Here is a 16,611-nt window from a genome sequence, read left to right as displayed (position 1 = left end):
CAGCTTATTGGCCCGTGTATGGGGGCCCCCCCGACGGGCTTCCCCGATCGAGATCTGGCCAAAAGTCGGCCAGATCTCGATCGGATGGGATTAAAAATCCCGTCGGATCGCGGGCGCATCTGTTCGTTGATGTGGTCCCGCGATCCGACCGCCCATTTGCGAATGCTAGGATCCGATCGTTGGGCCCTAGGGCCCACGATCGGATCTGCCCGATATTGCCCACCTCAAGGATCTATCCATGTATGGCCACCTTTAGTCTTTAGGAGTGCACCCACAAGCCCTCTTTTTTTAGTTTTGTTTTATGTGCCCTCATTTGGCATTACCTTGAGACAAAACACTTACATTTATAGTTAAGCACCAGAACTTCACAGGGTGCATAAATTCTTTCCACAAATTGGTTTTAATGTGTTTTTTTTAGTTATAAATAAAGGATTTGTGTGCTTCTTCAAACCTAACATGCACTGCAAAACCACTGAGAGCACTTGAAAAAGGAGGTTATTGTACCACAGAAACGTTGTGTGGAGATCTCAATAAATCACTAAAGATTTAGCACAATTGCCGAAGTGTGTGCCACCTGATTTTCTATATCACTTAGTAAATGAAATTGGGTTGAGGAATTCTAACAGATTTTAAAAAAATTTAAAAACAACTGTTTTGGCCTGTGGGTCAATTGATCAGTGTGTGGAGAAGAATGGCCGGGGTGAGGCTGCCGTCTTAACTGGCCATAGACGAAAAGATCTGATCGAGGATTTGTACGATTTTCGGACTGTGTGTGGAGAGTCCCAACGGTGGAGATAAGCCGTTTGGTCGATCGGACAGGTTAAAAGATTTCTGTCGGCTGAGGGTAATATCTCTGCATGTATTGCCGATCGTACGATTTTTAGAGGGAGACTGTCACTAGCTTTGGTCAGACATAACTTTCGTACGATTGCTGTCAGGGGCAGAACATTGTCTGATCTGTTCTTTTACTACTTTATTTGATCGGAATGGATAGTGGCAGGTAGGGAGATGGGGAAGTCCGATCATACGTTGATTAGTCCGATCGGATCTTTGCGTCTGTGGCCATCTTTAGATTTTATAAGTAAACCTTTCAATGGCTCTAGGCCAGCATCCCCCCAACCTTTTTTACCCGTGAGCCACATTGAAATGTAAAGAGTTGGGGAGCAACACAAGCATGAAAAAGTCCCTTGGGGTGCCAAATAAGGGCTGTGATTGGCTATTTGGTAGCCCCTATGCGGTCTGGCAGTCTATAGGAGGCTCTACTTGGCACTATATTTAGTTTTTATGTCATTAAAACTTGCTTCCAAGCCTGGAATGCAAAAATAAGCACCTGCTTTGAGGCCACTGGGAGCAACATCCAAAGGGGCTGGAGAGCAACAAGTTGTTCACGAGCTACTGGTCGGGGATCACTGCTCTAGGCTATTGTCTGATACTGGGAGGTGCAATTCAGCATCAGAGCTCTGGGATGGAGAATGCTTAAATACTGAGGTAATATTTGTATAGGGCCACAAATACATAAATAATGTCCTTGCACTACACAACACACACACCAGTGTGAGCAGTCCAGATGAGAGGAGCATCAGTTACTGTAGACATGCATTACTGTGGCCTAGTACACTGGGGGCAGACACATGCCATTGCAGCAAGTGTGAGGTTAAGGGAAGTGGCGTGGAAGAATATCGGCCATAGTTACATCTAATGCATCACGGTAGGGGCACGTGAGTGGGTAGAATTAAAAACAAAGCGATGTTAGACCAAAAACATGGCGTTCCCGGAGGTAGGGAGTAATTTACACACAAGCGCACACACACGACTGGTGCAATTAACATGAGAATACAAGCAAGTCTTTGTAAATCACAGCCACATTCGTACACACACATCATAAAGAGGATGCGCACCTTCCAACTGCCGAAGAAACGTTTGATACGTCTATAATAGGCTTCTTTGTCAAGTGTGACCGCCATCCTGTGCCCCGACAGGGACTTTTCTCCTCCCGCCCGGAGCAGGCCGGGCTTCCCGCGTGTCTTTCCTGCTGTCCTGGCCGGGGCGCCCTTCCTCCTCACGGGATAGAAGTCGAGAAAGGCTGCAGACTCAAAAAGGCCTACCAAGGCGGGAGACCACTAATGAGACAAATGATGACAGAGAGAGAGCGGGAAAACTCACACCGGGAGCCTGACACAGGGGTACGGAATGGGCGCGAAGGGCCGTAAGAGGCGGAGAAAACAAGAGCAACGCGCTAGGCCCACAGCGACCTCTAGTGTTTGGATATATACACTAACAGAGAGATAAAAGTTCTTGTCATGTCTGAACTACAATTCCCAGCATTCAACCACAAAACAGCGGCCTGGTGGGGGATGTAGTCCGCGACCAATCCATGAGGTCAAGATACATTGTTCATGGCCTGTATCTTTATTCTGTAAGGAAATAGTTGAAGGAATGGTCTGTAAATGTTCTTAATACTCTGTTACCCAGAAGCTCCTCCTGTCTGGATTGGGACGAGTTGTAGTCCCATTACAGTTACAGCTGACTGGAGTAAAGCTATCAGTGACTGTTTCAGACAAGCAGCCAGTCAAACCATTTATTTTAATGCTCACAGTCAAGCTATCACACTATCATTTTCCATTCCAGCACTAGTGCCATGGAGCTCACTCTCATCTGACTCAGTCCACTTAGTTTGTTGCAATTCCACTGTTGAAATTTACTGTTACACTGCGCCAAATATTGCGACTTGCACTGATTTCTACTGCTCATGTGCCAACTTCCATTACCCATAGCAACAGCAAAACATATTTTCCATGCATTCCACCAGCTCCATGAAGCTGACCCCCACCTCAGTCAGTCCACTTAATTTGGTGCAATAAATTCATACTTCCCAACTGTCCCGTTTTCTGCGGGACAGTCCTGATTTTGACAGCTCAACCCGCAGTTTCTTAATGAAATGTCCAGACTTTTTCTTTGATCTCCTGCGCTGACAGCAGAAAAAGATACAACGTTTCTAGCATCTCCAAGGGGTTGTTCACCTTCCAAACACTTTTTTAAGTTCAATAATAAATATGTAGGGTCTGCAGGTAGAAATTGATAACTCACCTAACTAAGGAAGAGACCCAGGGGCACCACCCTGAACCTTCAGCACAGGGAGCGGACAAACCGGAAAAACTTTTTCGAGCAGGCACTCAATGAAGGCAATCTTCCACCAGGCAGATAAATTTCATAGAGAAACGTTTATTGTGTCCACAGCCTTACGCTTTCCGTGATAAACACTTAATCATTTTAAGTTCAGTTGTTTTCAGATTGCTCCCCACAAATAAAGACTTTTTTCAATTACTTTCCATTTTTTTTGTAGTGATGTGTATTTAAGGATATGCTACTCCTCGAATGGTCTGTCCGCCATTCCTATATACACCAATAATTACTCTATTTACTGTGCCGCATATACTCTCTCGTGATCCCCACAATATACTGTATTTAACCAGAGGGCATTTAGGTCGATGTAAGATCTGGGTGGGACCAGTATATTAAGCTACTATAGATGCTGTAATCCCTACAATTTACATACCAGATCAGCATACATCTATCAATTTTAAGTGTTTTTAATTTATGAATTTTACCTCTATTTTTAAAGGAGTTATTAAATGTTACGTTTTAATTGGTTAATTTATTTATCAGTGGATTGTGTATGGCGTACCAGATAATTGGCAATTGATGCCCTATTAGCACTTTAACAATGAACTAATCATTTTTTGATTTCACAATACTCCATAATGACACTGAATTTTGTTTTTCACAAAATGAATTTATTTATTAATTGAAGCAACACTAAGATGGGATTTTCTTGTTCACACTTTACTCTTGTTCACACTTTATTCCAGCAAAATACAATTTATTTCACACTCAATCTGTTATAGATTGTGCGACATATTAACTCTCTTTAGCAGTTCCTTTCTTCTTTGGTACTTTGTCGAGCATTAGTGAAGGCATTTTCAGACATTGGCAGTTCTATATTAAGGTTTTTATCCAGTTTATTCAAAGGAAAACAATTTTGCTTATAAAATATACTGCTGTTCTAATGAAATGGATTTAGTTAATTATATATTTATGAATATTGTCAGAGGAAATGCAAACTTCAGACACACATGACCCTACCTGAAGCTATAAGGGATTACATGTTCAGTCTCTCACCCACCAGACACACAGGTTATCACACTATGGAGCAGAGTCAGACGGGGTTTCCTGGGGCCCACCACAAATTCCCATTCATTTACATGTATTTCCTAGCATGAGATCTTATGTAATTCCTAGTAAGCAAAACGGTTTCTGCTATGTTGCAAAAGACAGATATATGTCTGCTGTGCTGTGTATTAGCCTATTGGCTCATAGGGATGGGGGGTTTACAAGAGATTTTTTGGAGGGCCATAAGAATGAATGTTTCTTCTGTTCCATGATGGTAGCATTAAAAATATATAGATAAAATCATACAGGCAGTCAGAATAGTTAAAGGGGTTGTTCACCTTCCAAACACTTTTTTCAATTCAGTTGTTTTTTGATTGTTCCCCAGAAATAAGGACTTTTTTCAATTACTTTCCATTATTTATTTTTTACAGTTCCAAAATCTAAGTTTAAAGTTGAATGTTCGTGTCTCTGGTGTTTGTCTGGCAGCTCAGTAATTCAGCGCAGACTCTAAATTGTTACAATTTTGCAACATTGAGTTGATATATTTATCAGCACCATTGCTGGAGTATTAGTAACTATTGTATCAATTCTGACAGCTGCCTGTAATGCAACCCAGAGATTCTGCTCAGCAGGGGCAAAGATAAGAAATGTATCAACTAAATGTATCAATTTAGAACAGTTTACAGGGTCGGCGACCCCCCCTCCCAGAGCTGCTTTAGAAGGTGAAAAATGACACTTTACACTTCAATATTAGAAAAACGTAGAAAATCATTGGAAAAAGTCGTTATTTCTGGTGATCTATCTGAAAACTACTAGTTGTTTGAAGGTGAACCACCCCTTTAAACTTCCTGGCATGGGACCGAGATTAAGTTTAGAAGTCAGAGTAACCACCCAAGAATTTGTTGAGAATTAATAACTCATTTTAATTAGGGATGCGCTTAATCAATTGGCATAAGGTTGAATCCTGCAAATTATCATCTGTAAAGGGAAAACTACCATTTATGGGTAAAAAATTTGTGATTCTGAACCAAATCCTGGATTCAGAGCATTCCTACTTTTAATTCCAGTTATATATTGTAGATGGAGACTTCATTATGTTGAAGGGGATCATGAAAACCCATGTTACACAGTGGACAGACCCAATTTTTGTTTAACCACTGCAAAGTATGAACGTGTCAAGATCTTTCTACAGCCCAATGTATAGACAAAGCACAGACACAAGGCTTTTTGTACATTTATGTTTTATATGTGATTGCATTCATGCTCACATAGGCACAAAGTACTAGCATTCATCACATGGTATAGTATGAGCTGACAAGTTTAAATTTCCCCACTCACATCTATTTACCCAGTTTTTAGTTAATGGCTTCAGTGCACAAGCAAATAAAGGTTTTTATACTTAAATAACTGCAGAAGAATGTAGGAATTGCTTCAGTTTAAATACATTTCTCTTTCTATTAAAACTGCTTCTATAATGACACTCTTGGTTGAATTGGCACATGTTATCCATGTGAGCAGTAACGCCACGTCAAGGCTTCAACCACGTTACTGTCCATTCACACACCTATTGCAGCAAATGGCTCACACAATGACTTGCTGCAATAGTTCCCTATCTGGCCAGGTATCGGCTGGTATAAGCCGTCATGGGACCCCTCCTCCTCAGATCAGACTGGGAGGTGTAAGGAACAAAAGTTCCCTAATGGAATATCTACAATAACACACACATCCACATGCTCTCACTCATTCACTCACTATATTTTCTCTGTGGCAAATCCCATGGTCACTGAGACTGGGTTTCCATTTCCCACTGCTTTGCTAACTATATAATCCCCCCCCCCTAGTAACTCCCTATCCAATATGAAGTTAAGATTAGATATGTGGCTTGGGACCTGTTGGTGGATTCAGGACACTGTTAGCAATTGAGGGTGAGCGTGTCCAATAGGTTTAATATAGATGATCCAGAGGAAGGTGAAAAACCCCATCATTGCCATCTCCAATTTGCTTCAGATGGGGGAAAAATTCCTTCCTGACTCCAAAATGGCAATCGGACTAGTCCCTGGATCAACTTTGTACTGACTATGAATACCAGAAGCCTTTTATTATTTAAAAGTCCTGGTTATGGGGGATGAGAATTATGATGGGCCTAATTATTTTGCCTAATATATATATATATATATATATATATATATATGATTCGTGGCAGGGAGGGGAAGGAGGGAGTTGTGGCTAGGCAGCATTTAGGGTCCTACAGCTCTGCCTAGCCTATTCTTATTCCTTTGATCCTAAACCCTAACCCTCCCTAAACTTTACACCTTCACATTCACAACTCTAATGGGCTTATTCTTATTTTAAAAAAGGGGCCTACAAGCTGCAACTCCATCTGCTGCATAATTACTCCCCTCCTGTTGGGTCAAAGAGGCACAAGGCCTTATATATATTTTCCTACATTTTAATGGTGAACTAAATTTGCAGCCAATCAGAAGGTGCACTATGTTCATCTTCTAAATTGGTGCAATGGGGATCCCTATTAGCATTCACACACCAATTCATACCATTCATACTTATTGTAGCAAATCATAGAGTAAACAGGCTGCAAGTGGTGTTTCTTTCAGCAGTTAATTTACTGCTATGATTTGCTGCAATTCCATATCCCTATACTATAACACTTTCTAGTACTCATATCCCATAATTATAATCATAATATCATATCCCTTTACTACAACCCGTATAATACCCATACCCCATAATTATAATTATATAATCCTTATCCCACATCACTATTCCCATATCCCTTTACTATAACCCTTTCTAGTACTCATATCCCATAATTATAATCATAATATCATATCCCTTTACTACAACCCGTATAATACCCATACCCCATAATTATAATCATATAATCCTTATCCCACATCACTATTCCCATATCCCTTTACTATAAACCTTTCTAGTACTCATATCCCATAATTATAATCATAATATCATATCCCTTTACTACAACCCGTAAAATACCCATACCCCATAATTATAATCATAAAATCCTTATCCCACATCACTATTCCCATATCCTTTTACTATAAACCTTTCTAGTACTCATATCCCATAATTATAATCATAATATCATATCCCTTTACTACAACCTGTATAATACCCATACCCCATAATTATAATCATATAATCCTTATCCCACATCACTATTCCCATATCCTTTTACTATAAACCTTTCTAGTACTCATATCCCATAATTATAATCATAATATCATATCCCTTTACTACAACCCGTATAATACTAATACCCCATAATTATAATTATATAATCCTTATCCCACATCACTATTCCCATATCCCTTTACTATAACCCTTTCTAGTACTCATATCCCATAATTATAATCATAATATCATATCCCTTTACTACAACCCGTATAATACCCATACCCCATAATTATAATCATATAATCCTTATCCCACATCACTATTCCCATATCCCTTTACTATAAACCTTTCTAGTACTCATATCCCATAATTATAATCATAATATCATATCCCTTTACTATAACCTGTATAATACCCATACCCCATAATTATAATCATAAAATCCTTATCCCACATCACTACTGCCATATCTTGTAAACCCTTTACCCATAAACTTTACCTTTAAGCTATGAGCTACAAACTACATACAGGGAAAAGACAGTAGAGCATAAAAAAAGAGAAATAAATAATCATAACTTTCATATTCATATTTAACATCCCAGGCACCCACCCACCCTTTTTTTTTTTTTTTTTTGCATTAACTTGTACAACATTTCTATTTCTATATAACATAAGATCTATAAGAACACCGTAAAAGATTGGGAGGAAAGATAGAAAAGAAAGAAATCTTAATGCTATACTTACCACTTACCTTACCCTATATAAAAAACTGAAGTATACTGAATGGTGTTAATCAACAGTGCACTGTATGTTCAGTATACATTTAACCCTTATCCAAGGGTCTGCTAGATTTCTCCATTTACAAAGTCCGGTTCGCAGCTATTCCTTTCTTCTGTGGGGCCTCTTATGATGTCTTGTGTGCTAAAATAAATGCAAAACGGTGTATTTTTTTTACTATAAAAATCTGTCCTCTCCCATGTAAAAAACACATTTCTAGGAGGCCACTAGTATATGGCTCCAATGTTCATAAAGCCCCATTAATACAATTTATTACTCCATGTGTAAGTAATCCTATCTCATCTTCCCCATTTTAATGGAGTAATTATTGCTTACCACTGTCAAGGATCCCATGTGGTGTTGGTGTAGATGGCCTTACAGGCAAACACTTGCAGTAGACAGTAGATGGCAGATCTGATGTTCATATATGGAATTGGCCATGGATGGTATGTTGCCATGATCACTTGCTGTACAGGTTGTTTGAGGTTAGTCCACATGAGCACAGAAAATGCTTTACTCCTGCCAATTCCAGTTGGAATCCACATCGGAGAAATCTTCCACATTTGCTCTCTTTTGCTTAGTTGTCTCAGAGCAGAATGCTGGATGAATCACTGTTAACTTATCTACTGGTGGCTATAAAAGAAAACAACACACTTTATTTCTACAAAGATTCTCATTGATCCAGGTCATGATCTACAGTATCTAGTAGCATTAAAGGACCAGTAACATAAAACATTTTTTTTTTAAAGAAATTAATTTCTTTTAATGAAAAAAAAAACACCAACACAGTTTAAACTTTTAATTCGCAAAGCTTTTATTAAGAAATGACTTACCGATTCTCTGCATGCGCTCCTCTTCAGAAACGGCAACAGGGCGAAGATCCATTGTGCGGCGTTTAATTTCTCCTCTCTGCCTTCTATAGGATATAGCCAGGGAGGAGAAATCAAGTGCCACACGATGGATCGTCGACCTGTCTGAAGAGGAGCGCACGCAGAGAATCGGTAAGTAAATTAATTAGAAGGCAACTGGACATTTAGAATGATGTGTAGCTAAAAAAATATATTTTATTTAAAATTCTGCACTGTTCAAGAAGGTTTCTTACTACATGGTTCAGTTAGGGGATCTATTATCCAGAAACCCAGAATCCAGAAATATAATTTTTTTTATGTAATAATACAACAGTACTTTATTCAAACTAAAGTACAAAGAATCCTTCTTGGAGGAAAAACAATCCTATTGGGTCTAATTCATGTTTAAATGCTTTTTTGGTAGTCTAAGGGGCACATTTACTTTGCTCGAGTGACGGAATGGAATACAAAAACCTTCGAATTTCGAATGTTTTTTTTTGGCTACTTCGACCATCGAATTGGCTACTTCGACCTTCGACTACAACTTCGAATCAAACAATTTGAACTAAAAATCATTCGAATATTCGACCATAGTCGATAGTCGAAGTCTCTTTAAAAAAAAAACCCCTACTTCGCCACCTAAAACCTACCGAACCTCAATGTTAGCCTATGGGGAAAGTCCCCATATGCTTTCTAAGGTTTTTTTGGTCGTAGAAAAATCGCTCGATCGATTGATTAAAATCCTTCGAATCGTTCAACTTCAATATTTGAAGTCAAAAGATTTACCTTCGGCAGTCGAATATCGAGGGTTAATTAACCCTCGATATTCGACCATATGTAAATCTGCCCTTTAATGTACGGAAATCCAAATTACGAAATACCCCATAAAACATCAGGTCAAAAACATTCCAGATAACAGGCCCCATACCTGTATCTGGACAATTTAAGGAATGGGGTCATAACTAGTTTCTCAACTCCTCCTTACTGACAACGAAAAAGAGAATTTTTGTAACTGGCTGGCAATTTGTATGCTGGTGAAAGGCATAAATCTACAGGGGTCCACTGGTCACATATTTGGCCACAGCCTTCCACTTCACAGTTAAACAGGGAACCAATAACTGGTCATGGACTGCCAAGCTGCTGCAGAGCACTAAATGAGTAATAAATCTATGATTGGCTCGAAATGCAAAGGCAATGCGAGTCTTTGATCTATATTTATAAGTAGTTTAGTTTCTTCAGGCTATAGGACTGAAAATATGACATGAAAAGGTATATGGAGGCTCAGTTGCTGCAAAAAGACAAAAATCAATTGCCTCATTTCAAATTCTATGAAATAAATAAAAGAAACAGCCTATTAGTCTCTCAAAACAAAAACCTAGCTTTCCTGTTGCTTGGTGCAGCCATGTACTTACAATTTTGGGCTGGAAAGGTGCCTTTATTTTTCTGTTTTCCAGCTGGCTCCAGTTGATTCTGGCATAGAATGGGTGCTTCCTGATGTTACCATTTAATCCTAAGCGTTTGTTCTTATTCATCTCCAGAAGCTAAAAAAGAAAAAAAAAACATTTACCTGAATATAATAAATGTGGTCAGGCACCATCCAACAATAGGAGGATTGTCCACCTTATTAGTGGCCACCAAATGTATATTTAGTCATCTAAATTAGAACACTGCTTACATTGGTGGTAATGAGCCTGCATATAACAGAGGAGGGAGATTATGGAATCTCGTCATTCCGTTTGAAAGTACTGCCCCCATGTACCTGACCCCAGATTTTATATGTGACAGGTGCAAAAGTGGCAAGTAGTGCAATTACTCAATTATATCACTTCCAAGTGTGTATTTGTTTCTACTTACCTTTGGCAGAAGGTCCAGCATTTCCTGGCTCATGTGACGCGGATATTCGAGCTTCTTCTCCTTAATCTCAAACAGCTCCTGAGCAGAAACCAGTGATGGGGCAAATGGCTGTCTGCCAGTGGCCATTTCGTACATGATGACACCGAATGACCACCAGTCCACTCCAGCGTTATACTTCTCCAATGACAAAACCTTCAGAAAAAAGGAGAAATAATCTCTTAAATCAATTATAAATAGGCTCCTCCTGCAAGGTGTCCTGTGTCCACACCCAAATTGATACAGTCAGTATTATAATAGAAAGCAGGACAAATCCAAGGCAATAGCTATGACTGCAAAGTGCTTTTATTGGGGAAAAGCATTTTTCCCCAATAAAAGCACTTTGCAGTCATAGCTACTGCCTTGGATTTGTCCTGCTTTCTATTATAATACTGAAATAATCTCTTACACTGGGAAACAGAAACACAGTTATATAAAATACATTTTTGCAAAATTTCTTTGATGCTAAATGAGAACCAGTAAAACAGGGAATTTACAAAAAAAAAGGGTTACTGGCCCATTGCACATTCTGGCTGCTCTGGGCCCTTCTTCCCTTTCTTGTTTTATAATTAAAATGTTTTACTGGACACAGCAAAGTTACAAAGATGTTGAAAGAAGAAATGACAAATAGATTTAATGTCTCTGTGTATAAATTACAATAAAAAAACATATCTGACCTCCGGCGCACGGTATCCAGGTGTTCCTGTCAATCCGCTGATCTTCTTTGCGTCGAACACTCCTTCGACAGCGAGGCCAAGGTCACAGATCTTGATGTGTCCATTGTTATCCACCAAAATGTTTTCAGGCTTGAGATCTCTGCAACATAGGCGTTGACAACAATTAACACAGCAAATTCTACACATACATAATGGCTGTACACATTGGGGCCAATTCATTAACTTTGAGTGAAGGATTCAAAGTGTTTTTTGGGCTACTTCAACCATCGAATGGGCTACTACGACTTCGAATCGAAGGAATCGAACTAAAAATCGTTCGACTATTCGACCATTCGATAGTCGAAGTACTGTCTCTTTAAGAAAAAACTTCGACCCCCTAGTTAAGTCAATGTTAGCCTATGGGGAAGGTCCCCATAGGCTTGGCTATCTTTTTTTGGTCGAAGGATAATCCTTCAATCGTTGGATTAAAATCCTTCGATTATTCCTTCGATCGTTCGATCGCAGTTTTTGTGCAAAATCCTTCGACTTCGATATTCGAAGTCGAAGGATTTTCATTCCCAGTCGAATATCGAGGGTTAATTAACCCTCGATATTTGACCCTTGATGAATTTGCCTCTTACCGTGCCTGCAATGTCTGGTATCCCAAAGAAATTTGAATGAGAAGCCATCAAGACGTGAATTATATCATACTAACTGTGAATAAAAATGGAAACTAGACATTACTCAATATTCTAAAGAAAAGAACTGAGATTTTACTGACCGATGAATGATGCCATTGGAGTGCAGAAACTGTAGGGCTATCACCATCTCTGCAGTGTAGAACCTGCAAAAAAAATAAAATAAAATTAGTAACTGGCTGAATTCTATGGGGGGTTACCTATCATATAGGCACCACCTAGTAAATTAGACTTTTTCTCACCCTTTAATGCAATTTAGTGGTACCCTGGTTTCGCTGCTATGCACACACTTATTCAAGCAAAGGTCCAAGAACCAATACACAGCTGTGCGTAAATTTGCATGAAGGATATTTAAATTTTCTAAAGAATTAATTTCTGAATTTCTATTTAACTTGTCATTTTTTACTATTGAAACATTAGTTTGACATATTGCAGTTCTGCACAAAAAGTCTGCTCTCCTACTCCCAAACTCCTCTGCGTATTGCTCAGTCCTGTGGGTGCATTGGCACAAACTGAACTCTCTTGTTTCATACAGACAATTATCTCTTACTCTATATTCCTCTATAGTAAGAATCTTATCACTTACTGGATGTTGTTCATCGACAGAATTCCTTGGTCGGAAATCAGTTTGTGCAGTGTTCCCCCGCCGGCATACTCGAGCACAAAGAAGGCATGCAGCTGGTTAGAGAGACAAATAAAGAATTAGTGAGATATAGGAATACATGGCACAGAACTGAACAGCAAGCAAGGGGAAGTGGGGACTAAATAGTTATCAAAGGGTGTTTTCCCTTGTTATGGGCATTACGTTGGCCTTAGGAAGTAAAACCATTAATGAAACAGATTATGTAACAATACAAACAGTGTTCTGTACCTCGGACTGGAATGTGGCATGGGAGTGGCATAGAAAGGGGCATCCTCTGGCGATCTTTAGGAGTCTGGCCTCTTTCATGATGCATGTAAAGTTGCCCTTGCTGGGTTGTTTGGGCACCGTCTTAATTGCCACGAGTTGTTTCTTTGGTGTATATGATGCCAACATCACCTAAAAGCAGAGCAAAGAGATTACATTTTACAAAGTCTCCTGAATGCTGCTAATATCATGAATGACACATCATATCACAGTCAGAATGTTAAAGACATTACCAAGTGGTTGATTGTATTTTATGTTATCTGTACAGATTTATATCAGATAACAAAATAGTTTTCTATACTGGGAGTCCCCACACTCACCCAGTGTCGGACTGGGACACCAGGGGCCCACCCAAAAACCTTTGACCAGGGGCCCACCAAGTAATCTTAGACCAGACTCTTCTCTCCTAGTCTCTTTTCTTTACATACTATAATACTATAATCTGGTATTCCATCTATTAAGCCACTTAGTTCTCATTGAAGCAGGGAATTGACATGGAATAGGCCAAGGGGTATATTTATCAAAGAGTGAAGTTAATAGTGAAGTTCCGCCACTAGAGTGAAATTCCGCCACTCTCCATTCATTTCTATGGGATTTTTATAGGCGTATTTATCAAAGGGTGAACTTTCACTTTCACCCATTGATAAATACGCCTTTCAAAATCCCATAGAAATTAATTGAAAGCTGCGGAATTTCACTCTAGTGGCGGAACTTCACTCTTTGATAAATTTACCCCCAAATGTCTAGCAACATGAGGGCCCACTGATACCTGGGCCCACCGGGACTTTTCCTGGTATCCCTGTGGGCCAGTCCGATACTGCACTCACCTGTCCAAACATGCCTTCTCCTAGCTCTTGGTGGAACCTGTAACTGTGTATGTCCAGGGGGGCTGACCTTTTCCCATCCACACGGGATTTCTTCTGTGCGCTTCCACTTCCACCTTGTGGGATGAAACAAATTCAGTCAAAATCCCATCAAAATATATTACTCATAGAATATTTTCATTATTATATCTATGTATCTCCATAACAATTAAATTAATTGTAACTAAGGCAGCACCCACATGCAGAAAAAAACTATTTATCTTTATTATTCTTTGCATTAGAGATTTTCTTTAGAACTTTGGGGTTTCCTATTTTCCCTAATACCCTTCGGCAAAAAAACAACCAACCAAACAACTGTAAAATATGTATTCTATAAATCTATAGAAGAGTATGTGGGAACCTCCCCCCCCCCAAAAGAACAAACATCCTACAAATGGGAACAGTTAATTGGCAATCTTGACTCTATATTACAAAATTAGAGGTAGGTGTAACAGAAAATGAATACTAAGGAAATAGGTTTCTTGCATATTCCCCTTACCTTCCAACGGATCTTCTGGGCTTTTTGGTCTTTTTCTCTTATCCTGCTCCTTCCTCCTTCTGCTGCTCTGAGGATTTTTAGGATCTTCTAAGCCTGTTTTCTTTCTATTTTTAGTTGTTTCTTCTTTGTCTTCTTGTCTTCTCTTCTTGCTCCTAGGTTTACTGGTCTCATCTGAGAAGCTTTCGTTTTTCTTCTTTGCTTGGTCTTCTTTAATCCATTTTCTTTTCTTCCTTCCATCTTCAGTGGGCTTCTCCGCTACACTGATTTGTTTTTTTTTCTCAGTGTGTCGCTTCTTAATATTTTTACTGCAGCTGGTCTTCTCTTCTGCATCTTGAGCCTTTGCTTTCTTCTCTTTCTTCTTGCAACTTTTATCCTGTGGAAGTTCTCTCTCTTCTGGAGTCGGACTCCTCTTTTTCCTCTTCTTCGTCATCACCAGCCTTCTTCTTCTCCTTTTATTGTAGTTCTGTGTCGTTTTATCCAAAATTGGTCTTCTTTTATAGCATCAGCTTTGGCAATCTCTTTCTCTCACTCCCTCTCACCTCACTGTCCAAATAACAGTTGGGCAGCAGCGGCAGTTGACAACCAACAGATTATCCAGGAGAAGCATGTGACTAGCAGCAGTGAGACATGCAACCAGTAGCAGTACATGTGCCATTAGTGAAAATTTAGTCTTACAATCACTGACACCAGGAATCAGAGGATTTATTGAGGAAAATAATAACTTCCAAATTGCTTTCATTATATCCATCTACAACATACTGACATTTCCTTTCCGATTGTAAGCTCTTTTGGGCCTGCTTTACCTCTTCAGTTGTCTTTTGTTTTTTGTATTTAATATGTTTAATGTATACACCCATTGATTGTTCAGCATTGTGGAATATGTTGGTGCTTTATAAATATCAGTTAATAAACTGTAACATGTTGACCTTTAAACATGTGATGAGAGTTACACGACATATCCTGTATAAGGAAAAGGTGTGGGCACTGTCCATTCTTTAAAATGGATACAGAAATATTTGCATAAGGACAATGACATGAGGGATTTTGGTTTGTCCATTGCATTTTGTAGTAGCATAGTAAGCAGGGCAAAGTATGAAGTTTTGGAGTTGTGTGTTTAGGCTATTAAGAAAAAACAGGGCAGGTAGAAGCACCCAAAATCACCATTAGTTTATGTTACATTAAAGAACATATATTCCAATAATAATTAGTATGTACATTTGATCAAATAATTATAGATGTGTGTGTACGTACGTAGCAAACAGCTAAAAGAAGGATTAATAGATATAATTGACACACACAGATGAACCCAGTTCCCTATAAAATAATCGTTCTGCCATCTGTTCATTATACATAAAAGGGAACCTAACATCAAAAAATAGAGCCTACATTCCTGTAGGAACAATAGTTTTTTTTGTAATGCCCCCTGATAATAGGTGCCCTTTAAGTCTGCTACATTTATAGAATACAGTGCAAGATCAAAGGAGGGAGTGAAAGACTTACTTACTTTACACACATTCCAGATCACTTCAAGTTCAATGAAAATGTATCTGTTAAAAAATAAACAAGGCATGAAAGTATATAGTCAGAATGTAGGTAATTCCAAATGGGCATCCTTTCTTCCCACAATAACAACAGACGTGATGCTGGATGTGCAATTCATCCATAATGTAAAGTAGTGAGGTGCAACAGGCAGTCCTATGCTCAGCTACAGTCCAAATGGTAAATGACCGACCAAAAGACTTTGCTTATCTTATTAGTAACAAGAGACCCCAATTTAGGACAACTCGACACTCCAAGCGTACATCCACACAAAATGCAGCAAGACCATGGAGTCGTAAGGGCATAAAACTTGTAGACCACATGCTCAAGAATGACAACCTTAAATCTTTTGAGGCACTCCTGCAAGAGTTTGGTATGGACTGGCTACTGTATAGGCAAGTCCAGCATGCTTTTTAAGCCAATCTTTTTCAAATAGGGAAACCACCGTTTTGCAGAATACAAGGTGACCAACATTTGATTTTCAACCTGTATGGTGTGTTCAGATTCTGTAAATGCGATAAAGCCAGCTCTAATCTTCATATAGTATGGCAAAATGATACCCCCTGAGGATGACTTGTTGGATGCCCTAGAGGTGCCCCAATTTGTCTTGC

At 39.1% G+C, this 16,611-nt stretch overlaps 2 protein-coding genes across 2 annotated transcripts in view; both read right to left on the bottom strand.

Moving 5' to 3' along the window:
* supt16h.S (SPT16 homolog, facilitates chromatin remodeling subunit S homeolog) overlaps window positions 1-2,228 on the bottom strand; it is a 38,840-nt gene extending 36,612 nt beyond the window's left edge. Inside the window, 1 exon segment of the mRNA NM_001090697.1 lies at window positions 1,899-2,228. Within this exon segment, the coding sequence (NP_001084166.1) occupies window positions 1,899-1,964 (66 nt within the window). The 5' untranslated portion in view covers window positions 1,965-2,228.
* A 3,977-nt stretch (window positions 2,229-6,205) lies between these two features.
* LOC121399456 (protein kinase C delta type-like) lies at window positions 6,206-16,015 on the bottom strand. The gene is made up of 10 exons (XM_041580201.1): window positions 15,966-16,015; window positions 13,927-14,039; window positions 13,064-13,231; window positions 12,779-12,870; window positions 12,276-12,338; window positions 11,516-11,654; window positions 10,803-10,994; window positions 10,361-10,489; window positions 8,437-8,733; window positions 6,206-8,244 (listed from the first exon to the last, which is right to left on the bottom strand). Exons 2-9 carry the CDS (start codon window positions 13,936-13,938, stop codon window positions 8,614-8,616), a joined length of 915 nt encoding a protein of 304 aa, XP_041436135.1. The 5' UTR covers window positions 13,939-14,039; window positions 15,966-16,015; the 3' UTR covers window positions 6,206-8,244; window positions 8,437-8,613.
* Between the last annotated feature and the right edge of the window lie 596 nt (window positions 16,016-16,611).

Source organism: Xenopus laevis, chromosome 1S, assembly GCF_017654675.1.
Source record: "Xenopus laevis strain J_2021 chromosome 1S, Xenopus_laevis_v10.1, whole genome shotgun sequence".
In the NCBI taxonomy this organism is placed as follows: domain Eukaryota; kingdom Metazoa; phylum Chordata; class Amphibia; order Anura; family Pipidae; genus Xenopus; species Xenopus laevis.
Note: the sequence above shows the minus strand (reverse complement) of the source record. Positions and strands in the feature narration are given on the sequence as shown.

Excerpts from the sequence above, each read along its gene's own strand:
- LOC121399456 (XM_041580201.1), bottom strand. Across the intron at positions 12,871-13,063 it reads ATGCCACATTCCAGTCCGAG|CTGCATGCCTTCTTTGTGCT; the intron begins GTACAGAACACT and ends CTCTCTAACCAG. Across the intron at positions 11,655-12,275 it reads TCCAATGGCATCATTCATCG|AGATCTCAAGCCTGAAAACA; the intron begins GTCAGTAAAATC and ends CCTATGTTGCAG.